Source organism: Hippocampus bargibanti, linkage group LG14 (genome assembly GCF_051943395.1).
Source record: "Hippocampus bargibanti isolate YZ-2025 linkage group LG14, ASM5194339v1, whole genome shotgun sequence".
Lineage (NCBI taxonomy): Eukaryota > Metazoa > Chordata > Actinopteri > Syngnathiformes > Syngnathidae > Hippocampus > Hippocampus bargibanti.
The window spans coordinates 17,476,732-17,495,619 of NC_142747.1; the positions used below are offsets into that span (position 1 = coordinate 17,476,732).

Below are 18,888 nucleotides of genomic sequence, written 5' to 3' on the forward strand. Positions count from 1 at the left end.
GGCGTTCTTGACCAATCACATGGCGTTAACCGAAGACTGGGGGCGGGGAATAGAGGACAAAAACAATCGGCTGCCATTTTGTTGTTAGAAGAACGGGCTCGTTCGCGAATGACACATAACTCATTGAGGCAGATCCGTGTATGAAAAAAGTTTGTATGCCAAGGTAAAATTTTTCATAAATTTAACGTTCGTAAACCAAAAAGTTCGTAAGCCAAGGGGTTCGTAAACCAAGGTATCACTGTATCACAATAGCGCGCGGCTATTGTTTTTTTTTTATCTGTTTCCTGTGACATAATTATTTTGATAGGATATAAATGGAACCGTGCACATTCTCGTCATTTCTGGGAACTAGAATTTCTGGCAATTCTTTTTTTAAGGAACTTCTTTTTTTTCCCCCTCCCTTAGACAAGAAGTGAGCCTTTTAAATCACCAGGCCAAAGTGAAGACACAAATCATTGAAGAATGTCAAAAAAAAAAAAGACAGAACTGAAAGTCCAATGATCTATTCGCTATTCTGCTCTGCTTCCTAATAAAGTGAGAGAGCGATGATGGTCATTAGCGTTGCACCATAGCACTGCGTGACCCTCTTCAGAAACATCACTAATGTCCTGTGTGGAGCGCTGACATTAGCGCGGTGTGACTTATCTGTTAAAAATTAAGGCTCTTCTCAGAGTTTCACCGCCCCCCCCGCCCCCCCTTTCACTCCCATCACCAAAAACTTTTCATTGCATGATGGATCACGTAATCGCTCATGCATATTGAAAAAGCCCATTTTGCCCCCCAAAAAAACTTTTTTAAAAAGAGCATCATGATATAGAAGTGTTTTAGTTATAATGACGGTATTGTGTCAAAATATTAAATTAGGTTTGCCGACAGTTATGACTCGTACTCAAAGTGCGACAGGAAATTCTAAAATTAACTCAATTGTCCCAAATGATGAGTTGACGTGTTTTTGTTCATCTGACACCTGTGACATAGTAATCAATGAAATAATTGACCACTAGATGGCAGAAAAAAGAACCTGTGTTTCCATTTTATCCCATTCATATCTATGAATATGTTCAGTCGTATTGCTTATTATTGTGACGTAAAAGGTCAGGACCGCATATGGACAGCTGTTTCTAATATTTTGAAGAAAAAAAAATGGCGATACTAATAATAATAATACTAAAAATAAAACAATAACAATAATAATAATAATAATAATGATAATAATAACAATAATAATAATATAATACAATAATATTAACAATAATGGCAATACTACTACTACTACTACTAATAATAATAATAATAATTGGATTGGCCTTTATTAGTCTCACAGTGGAGACATTTCCATTTCAGAGCAGCAAAGTGACGAAAGTAATAATAATAATAATAATAATAATAATAATAATAATAACAATAATAATAATAATGCCAATAATACGAATAATAATAGAAAAAAATAACCATCGTAATAACTAAATAATGACAAATATAATAATGATAATAATAATAATAATAATAAATAATGACAATGACAATGACAATGACAATGACAATAATAATAATAATGACAATGACAATAATAATAATAATAATAATAACAATAATAATTTTCACCGCACCTGGAACATTTGTTTGACCTTCCTCCGTGGGAGATTGACGTTGAGCTTGTGGAGGAGTTGATAGATCTCATCTATGTTCAGCAGGCCGTCGCCGTTTTTATCGGCTTCTTCAAATGTTTGCTTCATCCACGTCACCACATCACATGTTAAGGATATTTGTCTGAATTACCTAGTTTTTTGGGGTGGAGTTGTTGTGCGAGGGGGGAGGAGTGAAAATGAAAAAAAAAAAAATAAAAACACACTGCCTTGAAAATACCACTCAAAAAAACCTACAAGTAACTGAGGACGGGGATCCAAAATGGCGCTGCGATGGTATGCCATGATCCACATGTGAAAAGGATATTGGTCATGCGTGCGCTGTCGTTTGGCTAAAGAGTCCTCGTCACTGATGCCGGCCATCAGGTATCGAAGACCCGTGACCCAGGTCCGAGCTTCATCCGAGTTGGACGTAACCAGATCCAGGGACTCCATGTGGTTGCCATGATAGACGGTGAAACAGCACGCCGGATCTAAGCTGCCCTCGGGATGCCGATGGAAGATGTCTGACTGGCCGCCCTCCGTCACTTTGTACAGCGAGTCAATGGTGACTGATGGGGATGGAAAATTTGAGTTTGTCAAGGTGTACCACCAGATGCTACAACCATCAAATACAGAAAGCATATATATATATATATACATACAATGAGACCTCAACTTACAAACACCTTATCTTACAAACTTTTCGTCTTACAAACGTCAAATTTATGAAAATTAAACCTTATAATAAGCACTATTTTCATAATACACACCCACCACGGCTGGCGGAGTGATCTTCGCCGGAAGCACACGACCGAACAGCACCAGAGGTTAAGTTAGCAACAGTCCTTATGGAAGGTGACTCTCCTTCCATAAGCCATCAACGACCATCAAAAAGGTAAATAAAACTTTATTTTACAGCACAGTTTATTTCTTTAATTACAGTCCGCATGTAATGCACCTCTCTTTCCAAACAGCAATTCCCTTTGACCTTCGACCTCCAACGCCATTCCATCAAGCCATAAATGACCATCACAAATGTAAATAAAATGACTATGATACAATGCAGTGCATTTCTTTCATTACAATACAATAGCACATTTATTATACATAGAATAAGGTATGTTGTGTGTAGTTTTTTTAGGCTTATTTAGTTGAAAAGTATATTTTATGGAAACCCGGGAACGGATTATTCCCATTTTAATGGTTTCCTATGGGAATTTTTTTTTAGATACACACTTTTCGCCTTACACACTCTGTCTGGGAACCAATTAAGTTCGTAAGTTGAAGTCTCACTGTATACATATATACAGCCATAATTACTAGTGCATTACATTAAGAATCACGATTTGTGCTACGCTACTCTGCACTAAATTTTAAAATTTACAATAAATAAATACATGCAGTCATGTTTTTTTTATTTTTACTATTGCGCCATATTGGATGCACTCAATAAAGCAACCTGGATACAGCAATTTGATTTGATTTTGAAGTCCCTGAATAATCCCATCTTTTAAATTCCATCTTGTCTGAGAGTAAAAATATGGTTGCATTGTATTACATCCCACACATATACATTTTTGGAAAGTACAGAGCACACACGTGTATTTCACAATTGCGGCTCCTAAACACACTTAAGAGGCTTATCTTATGCTGACTGGCAAACCGCCATTTTTAAACGTTTGTACACATCCATAGGCGTCTCAGTGGGTTGATGCTGAAAAACCAGAATAATCTTCTCAGTTGCACATTGGTAAACAACATGTACACGCACACACATTGTCAGCCATTTAAGGTGAAATGGGAGATCACAAAAATCTCACCAGAAAATGACAACCCCCAATTTTGACTTGTCAATGCACGCGTACCAAATGAAGTGGCAATTATCTTCAGCGTGTACCGTGATACCTCCGTTTACGAACCCCTTGGCTTACGAACTTTTCGGTTTACGAACGTTACATTTATGAAAATTTTACCTTGGCATACGAACTTTTTTCATACACGGAGCTGCCTCAATGAGTGATGTGCCCGTTCTTCTAACAACAAAATGGCAGCCGACTGTTTTTGTCCTCTATTTCCCGCCCCCAGTCTTCGGTTAAAGGCACGTGATTGGTCAAGAACGCAGCAGGGGGGGGGGGGGTTATCATTAAAGAGACAGGCAGACGACAGTGAGCGAGTTTCCACTTTGATAGTTCAAAGGCAGAGTGTAGACTGCAAGGTTAAAATATCCCATCAATAAGTTGATGCAAAAAGCTATCAACCCAGCTAAATAGAACACAATTGATGAGGAACTAGATACAATTATCACAGAGAAAGCACCTAAAAGGGATCATTCTTGAAGATGGTGAAAGAAGAAGGTTAAGTTCTTCATAAAGTGCTTAATGCTGATGAAACCGGCCACTCCATTCCATCAAGTCATCAACGACCATCACAAAGGTAAATAAAACGACTTTATTATACACTACAGTTTATTTATTTAATTATAATATCATAGCACATTTATTATAAATAAAATAAGGTATATTCTGTGACGTTTTAAGGCTTGGAAAATTAGAAAGTAGAAAATTATGTTTTATGGGGACCTGGGAACGCATTATTCTCATTTTAATGGTTTCCTATGGGAAATTAATTTTTGGGATACACACTTCGCCTTACACACTCTGTCTGGGAACCAATTAAGCTCGTAAGCCAAGGTATCACCGTATATGCTGTTGGACTGCATTCATGCGTTTGTTCGAGCGTGCGTGCAAACATACTCTTGGCCTTCTCGCTCTTGCGTGATGGCTTCCAGCGGATGCAGGAGCGATGTTCATCCAGGTAAAAGAGTCTCACCAGCCCTTTGGATCCCGCCTTAAGCTTCACCATCTGCGTCCCGGACTGCATTACGCTCATGCATCGCTCCACTGAAGAAGGAAAAACACACATACAGTAAAGTCTCGTTATATCGATATCGGATATATCGATAGTCCCGGTTATATCGATACTATTTCTATGCACACACGGAGAAAATTACATGCAAATAGGGTCGGATATATCGATAGTCCCGGTTATATCGATATTTTTTCGGACTCCCTTGAATATCGATATAACGAGACTTTACTGTATTTTCATATTTTATAGATCACGATAAGAACCTAATTAGAGTGTGACTGAATGCAAGACACAAAAAGGCAGCGCAGGTGTGTGTTTTTTTATTTATCTTTGTCATTTGTCTCGCTGGATGCGGGCAAGGTCAGTGTATAAAGCCCACACAGAGATGCTGCTGTTTGCGAACACAAGGCTATCTATCCGCTAAGAGAGAGAGCCCGAAAAGTAGCTCATAGCGGGGAAACAACGAGTCATTGATGCACAGGAAGAACATCTCAGACTGGCTAGGAAGGAGGATGCAAACGCTTCGGATTCATTGAGCCAACGTCCCTTAGGTCCACCTGTACACCGTGATCTAAAGCACACCGCTATACTTTTGAGGTATGCATTGGTGACTAAAAAAAAAATAGAATAAAAAGAAATCACAGCGGCAAGTCAAAACACATTTCCCCACAGAAAAAGCATAAGCTGCATACGGTCGAGGCTCTGTTCCGGCGGCTGGAAAGAGTGATAGTTTCATGCCTCAGATGGATTGTGTTTGTATTTCCATATACGGGACCGTAATCCTCTTTTTTTTGTTTCATTTCACTACTCTTGCCGTAGATCAGGGGTGTCAAAGTCATTTTTTGCCGCAGGCCACATTGTAGTTATGGTTTCCTCTCGAGGGCTGTTATGAATTTGCGGAACCCATTAGAATGTTTAAATCCCTTCAAATATTACATGTAGAGCACACAGCAAATTAATGAATAACTTGTTTTCAAATCTGAAGTCAAGAATAATGACTTTTATTGTGGTTGATATCCAAAAATATGAAATTTTGGCTCAGATTTTGGCAATCATCATGGAATTTAACAAGTTTGATTTGCTTTCGCGGGCCGAAAAAAATGATGTGGCGGGCCGGATTTGGCCCGCGGGCCTTGACTTTGACACCTGTGCCGTAGATCAAGACCCTGATTACGATTTCACACAGTAAGTATGGAATCAAATATGTAAGAATGAGGATTATTAGATGTAAAAGACTGCAAAATTGGCATCATCATAAAAACATTACTGTATTTTCCAGTGTATAAGCAGTGTCTGAAATAGCGTCTGCCCGGAAGCCCGGGGCGTGCAACTTTTCCGCCAGGCCTAGAACTTACAAAATGTCTTTATTTACTAAAGCAAACGTTTCAATGAAGATTTCGAAATCAGAAGACATTATTCCAATTTAGAAATTGTCATTCGGTTTGCAAATTTCTGAATTTCGGTTCGTTTGGCAATTTGCATTCTCGGCACGGCAGCCAATCAGAAGCCTGCTTCGTGCTTCCGTCTTTTCCGAGCGTTATAAGGTCGTGCATTTGCATATCATTTTCCAAAGTCGATGCACAGAACCTCAGCCCCAGAAGAAAGATTCAAAAGAAGCTAACACAATTTTGTTGTTAAAGCGCTATGTGAAACCAATATGTATGCATTGCATTGTATTTTGGACAGCCGCCCTCATTTCAAGCTCATATAACTCCAGGTCCATATAATTTAGGAATTAACTCAGTTTTTTAAAGAAAAGAGTTTAAGGTTTCTTACACTTCATTGACTGTTTATGTAATCCTAAAACTCAATATTCTGTGGGTCTTGGATTTCGAGTGAAAATGACAAAAACCCTGGCACTGGAGCGGACACATTTTTGCACGTCTGACAGTGAATTAGTTAAATACTGATTCCAATTGCTATTTTTTTTTTACATTAGTGTGGAAAACGACACCCTCTTATGTTCCTTCTTCAAAGTAACATGAGCAACCTGACATCTATACTGCAGTGGACCACAACAAGGTTTCTTGCTCTCATTCTCTGGCATCCGTTGAGTATGTGCACACAGACAGACAGACAGACAGACAGACAGACAGACAGACAGTATATGCAACCACATGTATATTTTATCACGAGCAAGTTGTATATCCTGCGTGTTTTGGTATTTTAGATGCTATAAAACGTTTTTCTGATGTCAGTTAAGAAACAAAAAAGTGACGTCGGTTGTCCTTTAAAGACCCAAATTATTTACTGCAACTCCTATGTTTTCTTTGCTGCTGTGAATTGTGAATTTCTCCACTGTGTGACGAATAAAGGCCAAGAACTGAGGAGAAGTTCCAAAAAAAGATAGCAAATAGCATAATAGAGTGGGGAAACTGGAAACCTACAGAGTACAGACATACTTTTCCATCTTGACAACCGAACCCTCCAGCTCTAATGGATGCTCAGGTGGTATGAAGTGGCCAGGCCACAAAGAGCCATCCGGTCTGCATTATGTAACTGGGATGCGTCGTCGTTCTCCTCATCAATAATTATGACACCCTGGTGGCTTAAATGCACCTCATCTTAGGTGGAAACAATGTGATGGGCCAACAATTACTTTGGTGGGCTATTCATCGCACACCTGAGATCATGTTTTATTTAATATACACACACCGGTACTATTATATACAGTAAAGTCTCGTTATATCGATATTCAAGGGAGTCCGAAAAAATATCGATATAACCGGGACTATCGATATATCCGACCCTGTTTGCATGTAATTTTCTCCGCGCGTGCATAGAAATAGTATCGATATAACCGGGACTATCGATATATCCGATATCGATATAACGAGACTTTACTGTATTTGTTAAATCAATTGACTGATTAATCTGTGATTGTACGATTTACTCTGCCAAATATCCAAATTGGCATCAGCGTCAAAATAAATATATAAACCCAGAAATAAATAAACAATAGATAAATACAAAAAAATAAAGAAATAGGTACACAAATAAACACAAACATGCAACCACACAAACAAATATACACAGACAGACAGATCGACAGACAGTTACGTACGTACGTACATACATAAATAAATAGGTAGATAGATAAATAGTTAAATAAATAGATAGCAAGCTAGCGAGATAGCAAGCGAGCGAGTAAGTGAGCTAGCGAGATAGCTAGCAAGATAGCTAGCGAGATAGCTGCGTACATACATAGATAAATAGATAAATAAATATAAATAGGTAGATTGCTAAATAACTAAATAAATAAACAGATAGCAAGCTAGCTAGATAGCTACATACATAAATAAATCAATAAATCAATTGGTAGATAGACAAATAAATAAATAATAAATAAATAAATAGCAAGCTAGCTAGATAGCTAGATAGCAAGCGAGATCGCGAAATAGTTACGTACATAACTAGATAAATAAATAAATAGGTAGATTGCTAAATAAATAAACAGATAGCAAGCTAGCTAGATAGCTACATACATACATAGATAAATAAATCAATAAGTAAATTGGTAGCTAGAAAAATAAATAAATAATAAATAAATAAATAGCAAGCTAGCTAGATAGCAAGCTAGCAAGTGAGATAGCGAGAGAGTTACGTACATACATAGATAAATAGATAGATAAATAAATAAATAGGTAGATTGCTAAATACATAAACAGATAGCAAGCTAGCTAGCTAGCTACATAAACGGATAAATAAACCAATAAATAAATGGGTAGAAAAATAAATAAATAAATAAATAGCAAGCTAGATAGCAAGCTAGCTAGATAAATACTGTCAAAGAAAGTGCATCAGACCCTATTTCGAAACATTGAGTGCTTGAAAATAATAATAGAACAGAAGAGGGCTTCATTTTCCGCACTAGTATTGGTTGATTCAGAAAAATAGCAGTTGCAATCAGTATTAACTCATTCACTTCCAAAAATGTGTCCGCGCCAGTGCCAGGGTTTTTGTCATTGTCACTCAAATTCCAGGACTAACAGAAGTAAAATCTGGAAGGAAAAAAAAAAGAATCAGACATAGAAATAGGCAAAGTGTGCATTATTCATCCCACCCAATCTTCTGAAACCGACGTCTTCATTAAAAGACAGCTCTTAACTGTGCCAATGTGAGAATGTCATGCTGTTGATCTACACTCCCCAGTCGCAGTTCCATAAAGAGAAAGCATATTCTTCTGGGTGTCGTATCTCAATTTGACTCCAGCAAGTCGGTCAATTACATAATACCAAAAATATAGCCCGTAAGGAGGGAAACGGCCCTGCATCTCACCGCCGGAATACTGCACTGCAATTTTCTCAGCGTGTAAATAAGTGATTTATTTTTCCTCTTCTTCACAGAAAAATGGAGGGGGGAAAACAAGCTAAAAGAGAATACGCAAGTAGGCATTGATTTATTTATTATTAACCTATCTCGCAGAAGGCGGTGTCCTTTAAATACAAGGCGTACATATGCAGCCAGTTTGCCATCTTGTCTTGATGTGTAATGAAAACATCAGGCAACCCTTTAGCATGTTTTAAATCGGAGAGATTGAAAGTAGATGGGAAGTGAGCATGTTGGCTTTGAAATACTGAGATTCTGAATTTGAATCATGTCTTGCTTAGGTGAAACCCTAAGGAAGACAATTGCTATAGAAAGATGACAGCTGGACATGGGTGAACGGGTCAACATTTAAAGGACAACAGACATCACTTTTTTGTTTCCTAACTGACATCAGAAAAACGTTTTATAGCATCAAAAATGATATTTAAGTCAAATGCTAAACACCAATAAAAATGACTTAAAGTGTCCAAAATCTGCAAAAAAAATGGAGCTGCGAATTGGACATTTTCAGAAAGTCCCGCCCCCAGTTTGTGACGTCACGGCAAGACGTCTTGCATTGCTGGAGAATCAAAACCATGGCTTCAGATTCGGAGAATATGCTTTCTTGTTACACATACAGTGCTGAATATGATTCAAATAGTTCTGAAGAGGAAAGCATAAATGTTTGCAATCGATTAAAGAAGTCCTTCCAGATCAATTCGAGCCGTCAGGACTCCAATGTAGCGTACCAGAAAAGAGGCAGAAAATGGCGACCAAGCTCCCTGTGAGGAATTAATCCGCCCGTTTCCACAGGCTGATAAATTCCTTATATGGAGCTTGGTCGCCCTCTTCTGGCTCTTTTTGGTGCAACATGATGTTTTCAGACCAAACAAGCACAGCAAAATGCATTGACGTGATGGAAGGACTGCTACAATGTGTCCTTCTTTTCCGTCAGGGGTGTTCCTTCAGTGACGTCACGTACGGACTCGTCACCAACTCAAAAACAAGACTTCCGGAATATTCAGCGCGAGTCTTAAAACGTAAAATATGGCTATATGCGGTGGAATATTTGTAAAATACGCTGAGTATAAGTCATTTGAGGCCATTTTACAAATTATGGACAGAACTTGTCCGAAGACGTCGGTTGACTATCTTTACCCTCTTTGTTGTATGACGCAGTTCGAGATGAAAGAAGAAAGGATAAAAGAATCCTTTTCACCAATGGATCACGGACGTCATGGTGAAATGTGCACGTCTGCTACAAGCTAAATGTTGAAAACAAACACAAAGCTGTAGCATCCATTGTCAAAAAGAAATTGTCTCATATCTCCTATCCCACATACTGTAAATCCGCTTCAATTCCATGCCGCGACAGTTCCACATACGCATCTTGTCATCGCGGGCTCCTCAAGTCATGCATCCATCCATTACACAGTGTTTATACAATTGTGATTTCAATCGCAATCCAAATATTTGCGATTATTATTTAGATCATCATCCAACCGTCCTCCTCAGTTGCGGTTTTCCATCAACTGCTTTGTACAGGCACAATCAGGCTCAAACTCTCGTTGGCATATTTTTCTTTGTCAGGTAAAATTCTATCTGTCATATTTAAAGCTTCAAACACAGAGAATGTTTCAAATAGGCTCAAATATGACCACATTTATTGGTTTGGCAGAGTCGACCAAAAAACAACAACGATTGTATCTTGAATCTTATTTTAGGGAGGCACACATGAATGCTTCAGAGTAAATAGCACATGAAAGCTTTGAAGCGGCAAATTCAAACATATTTTAATCGAAGAGCTCATAGCAGTGAGGTGATTGAACAAAGCTCGTCTCTGATGCACACAATGAAGATCAAGTCAGGACACGGCGAACACCCAACCATCCGTGTCACATTAGCACACACAATTAGCATTTCAGATCAAAACCGACACTTTTATGCCATTTTTAAATTGAAACTTCACAAGGGGGCATTCAATTTGCAAACCATTGAGGGGAATAGCAATGTTTGAAATAACGTCTGCCCGGAGTTCCGGGACGTATAACTTTTACGTCGGGCGTACAACTTTCAAAACGTCTCGGCCCGGGTGGCCGACAACTTCAAGATTTTTTTTCAAATCAAACGTTTGTTTTATTCAATTAAGCAAAAGCTTCGAGTAAACTGCTACAAGCCATGTGGACTCCTCTTTCTAAGCACCTTTCAAAACTGTCAAGTACACTTTACAGTCACGGTATAGTCCGAAGCACGAAACAGGCTTTGATCGGCTGCCGTGCCGAGTATGCAAATTGCCAAACGAACGTTTGTTTGGCAATTTGCATACTCGTCACGGCAGCCAATTAGAAGCCTGTTTTGTGCTTCGGCTTATATACCGTGACTGTAAAGTGTACTTGACAGTTTTGAAAGGTGCTTAGAAAGCGGAGTCCACGTGGCTTTTAGCAGACAACGTAACGCAAACATTGCGTTGTGCAACAACCCGAGCAAAATCTTCAGCAGGGGATATTTACCATTAATTAAGCAAAGGACCATTTGTGGTAGGTACTTCCTTAATTTATAAAAAACGTTTAGACTTCGCAACAATGTTTTTTTGCGATTAGTCATCTTATTATGTTTCAAGTTGTGAAAAATGGGGCAGGCAACTTTTTGGCCAGGCAGGCAACTTTATGGCCGGGCAGGCAACTTTTCAGAGTTGTCTGCCCTGGTGTCCGCTAACTTTTTGTAACGAGTTTCAGACACTGGGAATAGGCTTCAAAAATCCCACAAATAAAATACAAGGAGGCCATTTTGACAGAAATGTTATCTGAAATGTTTCCTTTGCTTTTTTTCCCTAATAGTTCAAGTAGCAAAATTCAGATTTGTGCATTTAAAGTGGCATAATTGGAATACGTGCTATGGAATCGGATATAATGAATTAGATAAAATGAGTTGAGTTGTCATCCAACTTCAAATTTTGCTACCTTGTTTATCCATCAAGCCGCTCATCCGCTTTGACTGACGGACCCCCACCCCCCATCCCCTCTAAAAACATATCAGTGACAGATGGTAGAAAATATGTCAGATCAGACAGCACAAATAATGAGCGTCCTCTCACCTCGGGCATGATCAAAGATGACGGCAAGTGGGAGCGGCGTAGCGGCGCGAGGATCTTGCCAATGTATAAACATGAGCTTCTGCTCCTTTCTTTACTGCTTTCAATAACATGCCAAATACATGATCAATATGCAACATGTTTATCCAAAACCACACATACGATTTACAGTAAGTCATCAGATCAGAACTAACTGGACAGCAACAAAATACACAGTGAGTAGCGGTTGTGAATGACAGTCAATGGGTTAAAAACAGTAGATACAGACTATTTTCATGTTGCACAATTTTCTGTTTGCCACATGCATTTTAAGTCAAAAAGGTCCCAAATGCACAACTGGTGCATCTGACAAGTCGAGAAAAAAGATATTTTCAGCACACAAACACCTGCTCACCTATGAGTGTCAGTTTGCTTTTTGGTGGTGCAACCAGAGTGCCGCCAATGTGCTCAACGTTCCGGGCCAACAAAGTCGCAACAGCTAACACCGCTGATTTCTCCCCAGATCCGTGAATTAAACTGGCTGGCGCTTTAGATGTGCTGAGACCAAAGAGTGAAAAATAAATTTCCTCCATTTTTTTTTTCCCAGGGAAAAATAAAAAGTTTATCCCTCAAAAAAAAAGTTGTCCAAAAAGTAGCTCCAGCCGTCAGTTGTGCCGCCTGTGGCTATTACACTCTTGATAGACACTTCATACGAGCTTCCTCGCTGCAAAGCACAAACAGCGGCTGAGGAGCTCCCGCTGCTTATCCTCGTCCTCTGATGTGTGTCAACACCTTCATCTCATTCCCGGAAAAAAAAAAAAAAAACACAGACACACGTGCACGTTCGTGCTCACACACTTTCCTCCCGGTCATCCATTCGACTCTCCATCCTTCCGCCTCTTTTACTGATGCACGTTTAGCTTCTTAAAATGCTATTGTTGAGCACATGATGATAAAGTGAAGCAGATGCGCACATGGACAAGTCTCTCATTCATCGCTGCACTTTAGAGGGTCAGCAAAGGGGATAACAGCCCCGTATGACATAACAGGCATGATAATGTACCGGCGTAATCACGTGCTGCGTGGGATATTTGAGGGCATCCATCTGTCCGTTACGCACTGAAATGCTTTCAATTGCAGTCAAATTCTTTTAGTAGAGTCAAACGTCGGTTGTCGAATGCCTCTGTTCTCGTCTAATTCAGTTTTCAAATAAATATTTTGAGGTTTTTATGCCACGGTATATGACCGAAATTCAGTTCTCAAACAAACTGAGCGCACCTGAATGCGCCACTCCGTTTTCTTATACAGGTAACATCCGACTTACAACCGAGTTCCATTCCGACCAAACGGTCGTAAGTCGAAATGGTCGTAAGTCGAAATCCATAAAAAATGTTGAATAGAGACTCGGAGGCTAAATGATACGCAAACTCCCCCCCTCTGGTGCCATCAAACGGTTGATTGTTGTGTGAGAGTGAGATGCTGGCTGCCTGGCAAAAATTGTCCTGCGCGTTGCCGGCCTGCTAGCGCGTTGCGGTGCCAGCCGTAGAATTATTTTTGTTTTAAATACGGTCGTAAGTACTGGCGGTCGTAAGACAAGCTGGTCATAAGTTGGATGTTACCTGTACGTCAATTCCTTATACGTCACCTCGTGTCGTGAATTCCATCGACACAGACTTTTTTTTAAAGAAGAAGCAGACACGTTTGGCTGAGATCTCCGCAAATCGGGCGTTATGCTCGTGTTGCGTTCCATTGTGAAGGGACATTGTATGTATTGTTCAATCATGATTAACTCATTCACTGCCATTGAAGAATTTATTCGGGAATTGAAAATATGACGTAGAGCGCCATTCCTGAATTTGTTGAAGTTTTGTTTTTTTCTTGTTTGGGTGCCGATAAAGCGCTGGTTAGACCTCTCACAATGTTTTTACCTTTCCACGAGGGCACAGTATTTCCCTTTAATTCCATGTTAGCGCTTTGTTCCAGCTTCGGCTGTTGTTAAAGCTCTATATAAACCAATATGTATGTATTGCATTGTATTTTGGACAGCTGCCCTCCTTTCAAGCTTATATCACTCCAGACCCATATAATTAGGGAATTAACTTTTTTTTTTCCTCATGAAAGAAGAGAGACTAAGGTTTTTTACGCTGCATTGAATGTTTATGTAGTCCTCAAACTCAATATTCTGTGGGTCCAGGAATTTGAGTGACAATGACAAATACCCTGGCACTGAAGTGGACAGATTTTTTTCATCTGGCAGTGAATGAGTTAAAATAAAAATAAAAATACATGTAATATAAAATTAACAAAACATGGAAAACAGGGAAAAGCTGCACCCTCGTGGAATGGAAAAAAAACATTGCCAAAGGTCTGGCCAGCCCTTTATCTGCACCCCCCGCAAGAAAAAGCAAAACCCGAACAAATTCGGGAATGTCTGTCATATTTTCAATTCCCGAATAAATTTGGGAATGGCAGAAAATTAGTCAAAATGAAATTTACCATAACATTTCCATCCCTTTGCAACCGAACATTGACCCCAAAAAAAAACCTATAGTATTGTTTAGTATGGGATGATAATAGAATGGCACAGTTCCTAAAACCTGCAATGAAATCAGATTTAACACTTCTTGTTTGTATAAGATTTATGTCAATGCCTTATTTCCATTGAAAAGGTGATTTGGTGCACATCTGTAAGGATGAAGCATAGCTGGAACAAAACACGGGTGTGATGTTGACAAAACGCAACTCTAAGTGAGACATCAAGCGCTCTACTGTATTCCATTACACAATTCCAAAGCCAGATTGACGCCTTAATGAAGACATGAAGTGCAGAGTCACGGAGAGGCCTTCGAGAGAACAGCGCGCAGAGGCCAGAACATATAATTACAATGTCTCCGAATGCGAGTTGGTATTTCAGACTCAGCTAATTCCTGGTTTAGGTCTTACCTCTCAAAGAGAACGCACCGTGTAATTTATAGTCATACGACTTCTAAGTTTTGTAATGTTACTTGTGGAGTCCCACAGAGATGAGAACTTGGGCCTCTCTTATTCAGATTTTCCATGCTTTCCGATCTGTGACATCATAGGTGAATTAGTTGTCAATATGTTGTCAAAATGTTTTATGTCGTGTGAACTTCTAGCAAATTTCAGCTTAGCTCCCTATTGTTCTCTGAAACATCTCCACATAGTTCAAAATGCTGCTGCCTGCTTCTTAACTGGAACATGTACAAGGGCGCATATGACTTCTATCCAAGCCATACATAACTACAAATGCCGTTTGGGAAGAAAAACTTTTTTGCAGTCAATACCTTTGGCAAATTCCCTCTTAGCCTCCCTATTTTTTTACTGAAACATATCCACTTGGTTAGAAAATACAGGAATAATTAACAGGAATATATAAGAGGGAGCATACAACTTCTATCTGGGCCACACCGAACAAATTCCGTTAGGGAAAAAAATGTAGTCAGAACATTTGGAAAATTCCATCTTAGCCTCCTTTTTGTTCATTGAAACATCTCCATTTGGTTCAAAATGATGCTGCTCACTTCTTAACTGGAACATGTAAGAGGGAACATATGACTTATATCCAGGTCATACCTAACAACAAATGCCGTGAGGGAAAAAAGAAAAAAAAATGTAGTCAGAACATTTGGAAAAATCCATCTTAGCCTCCATGTTGTTGTATGAAACATGTCCACTTGGTTCAAAATGCTGCTGCTCGCATCTTAACAGGAACATTTAAGAGGGAGCATATGACTTCTATCCGGGCCACATCTAACAATAAATTCCGTGACGGAAAAAAATTTTAGTCAGAATTTTGGGCAAATTCCATCTTAGCCTCACTATTGTTCACTGAAACATATCCACTTGTTTAGGAAATACTGCCGCTTGCTTCTTAACAGGAACATTTAAGAGGGAGCATACATCTTCTACCCAGGCCAAAACTAACAATAAATGCCATTACGGAAAAAAATTGTAGTCAGATTTTGGGCGTCCATCTTAGCCTCACTATTGTTCACTGAAAATATCCACTTGTTTAGGAAATACTGCCTCCTTCTTAACAGGAACATTTCTGGCATACATTTACCCAGGCCAAAACTAACAATAAATGCCATTGGTTCAAAATGCTGGCTGCCTTAGCTCCCCTCTTAACTGGCACATTTCCACTTGGTTCAAAATGCTGCCGCCTGCATCTTAACTGGAACATGTAAAAGGGAGCATATGGACCAGTCTTCACTAGCCAGCATTACATCTCTTACTGTCGTCTTGACAGGCAACCCCCAAATTAGAAACTAAGCCATAGACACGGAGCATTTGTATTGTTTGAATAATCACCGTAAAGGACATTAAGTCACACCTGTCAGGAATATGCACCAATCGCTAACAAGCACAATGTGAGTACCAATAGTCCCAAATCTTTTGAAGGAAAAAAAAATGCTATCCCATTTGTAACATGAAAGCTTTTGAAACATTGGGAAATGACTGGCTAAAAAAATAATAAAAAAACACACACACGCTCTTATCTCACAGTCACTCTCCTCTGCTAATTAGGAAGCGCTCAAGGCGGCGCTTAAGTCGCCTATGCTACAAATGAGTTGGCAGGTTTCCCCTATGGGGGGTTTGCTGAATAAAAATAAACACGTGGCTCGTGCGGCATGATAATATGTGTACACCGACCGTGCTGCAGGGGCGGGAGGGCTCCGCGAGTGCAGGAATTGAGTTCCGACATCAAAGCGGGGAGAACTGAAGTCTTCATTATGGCTTGCGTGCATGTGCGCGTACATGTCAGCATATCCTGATGTTGACTTCCCCCTATGAGGTTTAAGTTAGGCTCTTTCTTCATCGCAAAAAAATGGTGATGCTGCATGACTGTGAGCAGATTGAGATTCAGCGTCTTTGGCAGCGCAGCCACTCTGTCAAACCAACCAACAAATATCCAGGAGGCGTATAGATGTACATACAAACACGTGCACGGGATGGGTGCGAGATGTGTTAATAAACAGAACAAGCTTCTGGGTGGGTTATTAACTCATTCACTGCCATCTTCAAATTCATTCAGGAATTAAAAATAGGACGTAGAGCGCAATTCCTGAATTTGTTTGGTTTTTCTTGCTGTGGTGCTGATAAAGCACTGGTCAGACCTCTGGAAATGTTTTTTTTTTTTTTTCCCCCTTCCAGGATAGTTTGCGGCTGGATGGATGTTGGCTTGAGGAGCCGGCGATGAGAAGAAAGGAGCGTCAGCACAGAGCTTAAAATTAAAATTTTAAAAATAGAATCTGGAAGTCGTGGTCGTAAGTACGGGTGGTCGTAAGTTGGATGTTACCTGTATATAGAAAATTCAACATGTTTAAAACATGTTCAATTTCAGTAATATGGTGCCTTGAATTATGAGTTTGATTCATTCTGCGAGCGTAAAATATAGCTGTATGCGGTGGAATCTTTGTAAAATACGCTCAGTAGAAGTCATTTGAAGCCATTTTACAAATTATGGACACAACTTGTCCAGAGACGTCGGTTGTCCTTTAATGGCCATCAAGGGTAATGCTGACTGATTTTATTATTTCCTACTTGGACAAATTGCCAACCAACAATCACTTAATTCCATTTACATTCAAAAATAAAAGCTTCCACTGTCTCCGTCAAACAGCCTGAGACCGATATTAGGCCAGCTGTTGGTTAGTATTTGCATGATTCATCGCAATGTTTTCCATACAAAACAGAGCAGAAGCAGAACAGAAGGAAATTCACTCGAACGAGAATGCACCAGGCAAGGATTTGAGCGCTCCCCTGGTGATTTTTGTATTTATTTATTTATTTTTTGCTCTCTCCTCTTGGCCCGGGGCAATGCAAAGCAAGATGAGAGAGAGCGGCAACGTGCTGAGATTCATCATCATCATCATCATCATCATCATCATCATCAAGAAAAGCCATTTTCGACGTGATCAGACTTTCTACTTGCGTTCATACAACAACAAATCGAAAGAAAACCCAGGCAACAAAGCAAAAGCAAAGAAAAAGCCCGTATATTATTGTTCTAAAAGAGCATGGAAATGTGTCACGTGACAGCCTTTTTCACCCAAAATGCAGCAAACGATTGTTGACATTCATTTGAGCTTAATGGACTGACATGTTGAGGCTTTCCTGCCCCCTAGTGACCCGCACCGAAGGGGACATTTGTGACATACACTTTTGCCGTCACTGACCAATTGCTTCACGTCGCATTGTTGCACGTTATGTAATTCAACTCCCAGCCACAGTCACACAAAAAACAACGCAAGGCTTCATCGCTCTGAGTGCGCCATGGAGAGTTGACACACACATGTGGAACAACATGACTCACTTGAATCTCATAAATCCTCCTCACAATATTCTTACTTACCCCTTTCCAAACTGAGATTCCTGCAAACTTCAAGTTCTGCCATTGAGTTCTCTCAAAAGCTCCGTCCATGCGTTTTAAGATCCATGATTGTCGCGCATTACATTTGCCGTTCGCTAAAACCACACACGAGTCGTCTTCATGTCCAGTAATGGTTCAAATTGTTATTTTTTTGCCACTAGAATGAAATGATAGAAACACTAAAGAAGCCAAGCTGCTTTTTTTCAACACCTGACTCCACTGCGCTGCGAGGCGGGTTCACATCCACACACTGTGCGCGCGCGCATGCACTCCTCGCCGTCCTCTGCGTCTAAGCCGATTTCGCACACGCGCCACCATCCCACCGAATTTGTTTTACTGGGCGCTCGAGGGTGAGAATCAGTATGTTTGTGCGTGTCTGTGCGCGCTGATAAGGACGACAGAAGATGCGCAAGGATACACACTTGGACGTAAAAGGTCCAGCTGTTATGTGTGTGTTGAAAGAAACACCAATGCACCAAAAACGGTGACCCATTTTATTTTGTGTCCTGTATGCGTCCTCGATTTGGCTTTTTGGAAGTGTGTGTTCGTGGGTATGTGTGTGCATGCGTACAGTCCAGAAACATTACCCTGATGAAAGTGTCCCCATTTGAGCACTCGCC

At 39.9% G+C, this 18,888-nt stretch overlaps 1 protein-coding gene across 4 annotated transcripts in view; it reads right to left on the reverse strand.

Moving 5' to 3' along the window:
- The window catches only part of plch1 (phospholipase C, eta 1), a 66,930-nt gene that overhangs the window by 36,729 nt on the left and 11,313 nt on the right, over window positions 1-18,888 (reverse strand). For 2 of the 4 annotated variants that reach the window (XM_089013885.1, XM_089013884.1), the window contains exons 1-4: window positions 12,290-12,585; window positions 4,382-4,528; window positions 1,954-2,197; window positions 1,611-1,740 (exon numbers count right to left, since the gene is read on the reverse strand). In XM_089013885.1, the coding sequence (XP_088870011.1) occupies window positions 1,611-1,740; window positions 1,954-2,197; window positions 4,382-4,528; window positions 12,290-12,467 (699 nt within the window). In that variant the 5' untranslated portion in view covers window positions 12,468-12,585. Of the gene's footprint in view, window positions 1-1,610; window positions 1,741-1,953; window positions 2,198-4,381; window positions 4,529-12,289; window positions 12,586-18,250; window positions 18,552-18,888 lie in introns of those variants that run through there. The other 2 variants (XM_089013887.1, XM_089013886.1) reach the window with 2 other exon arrangements.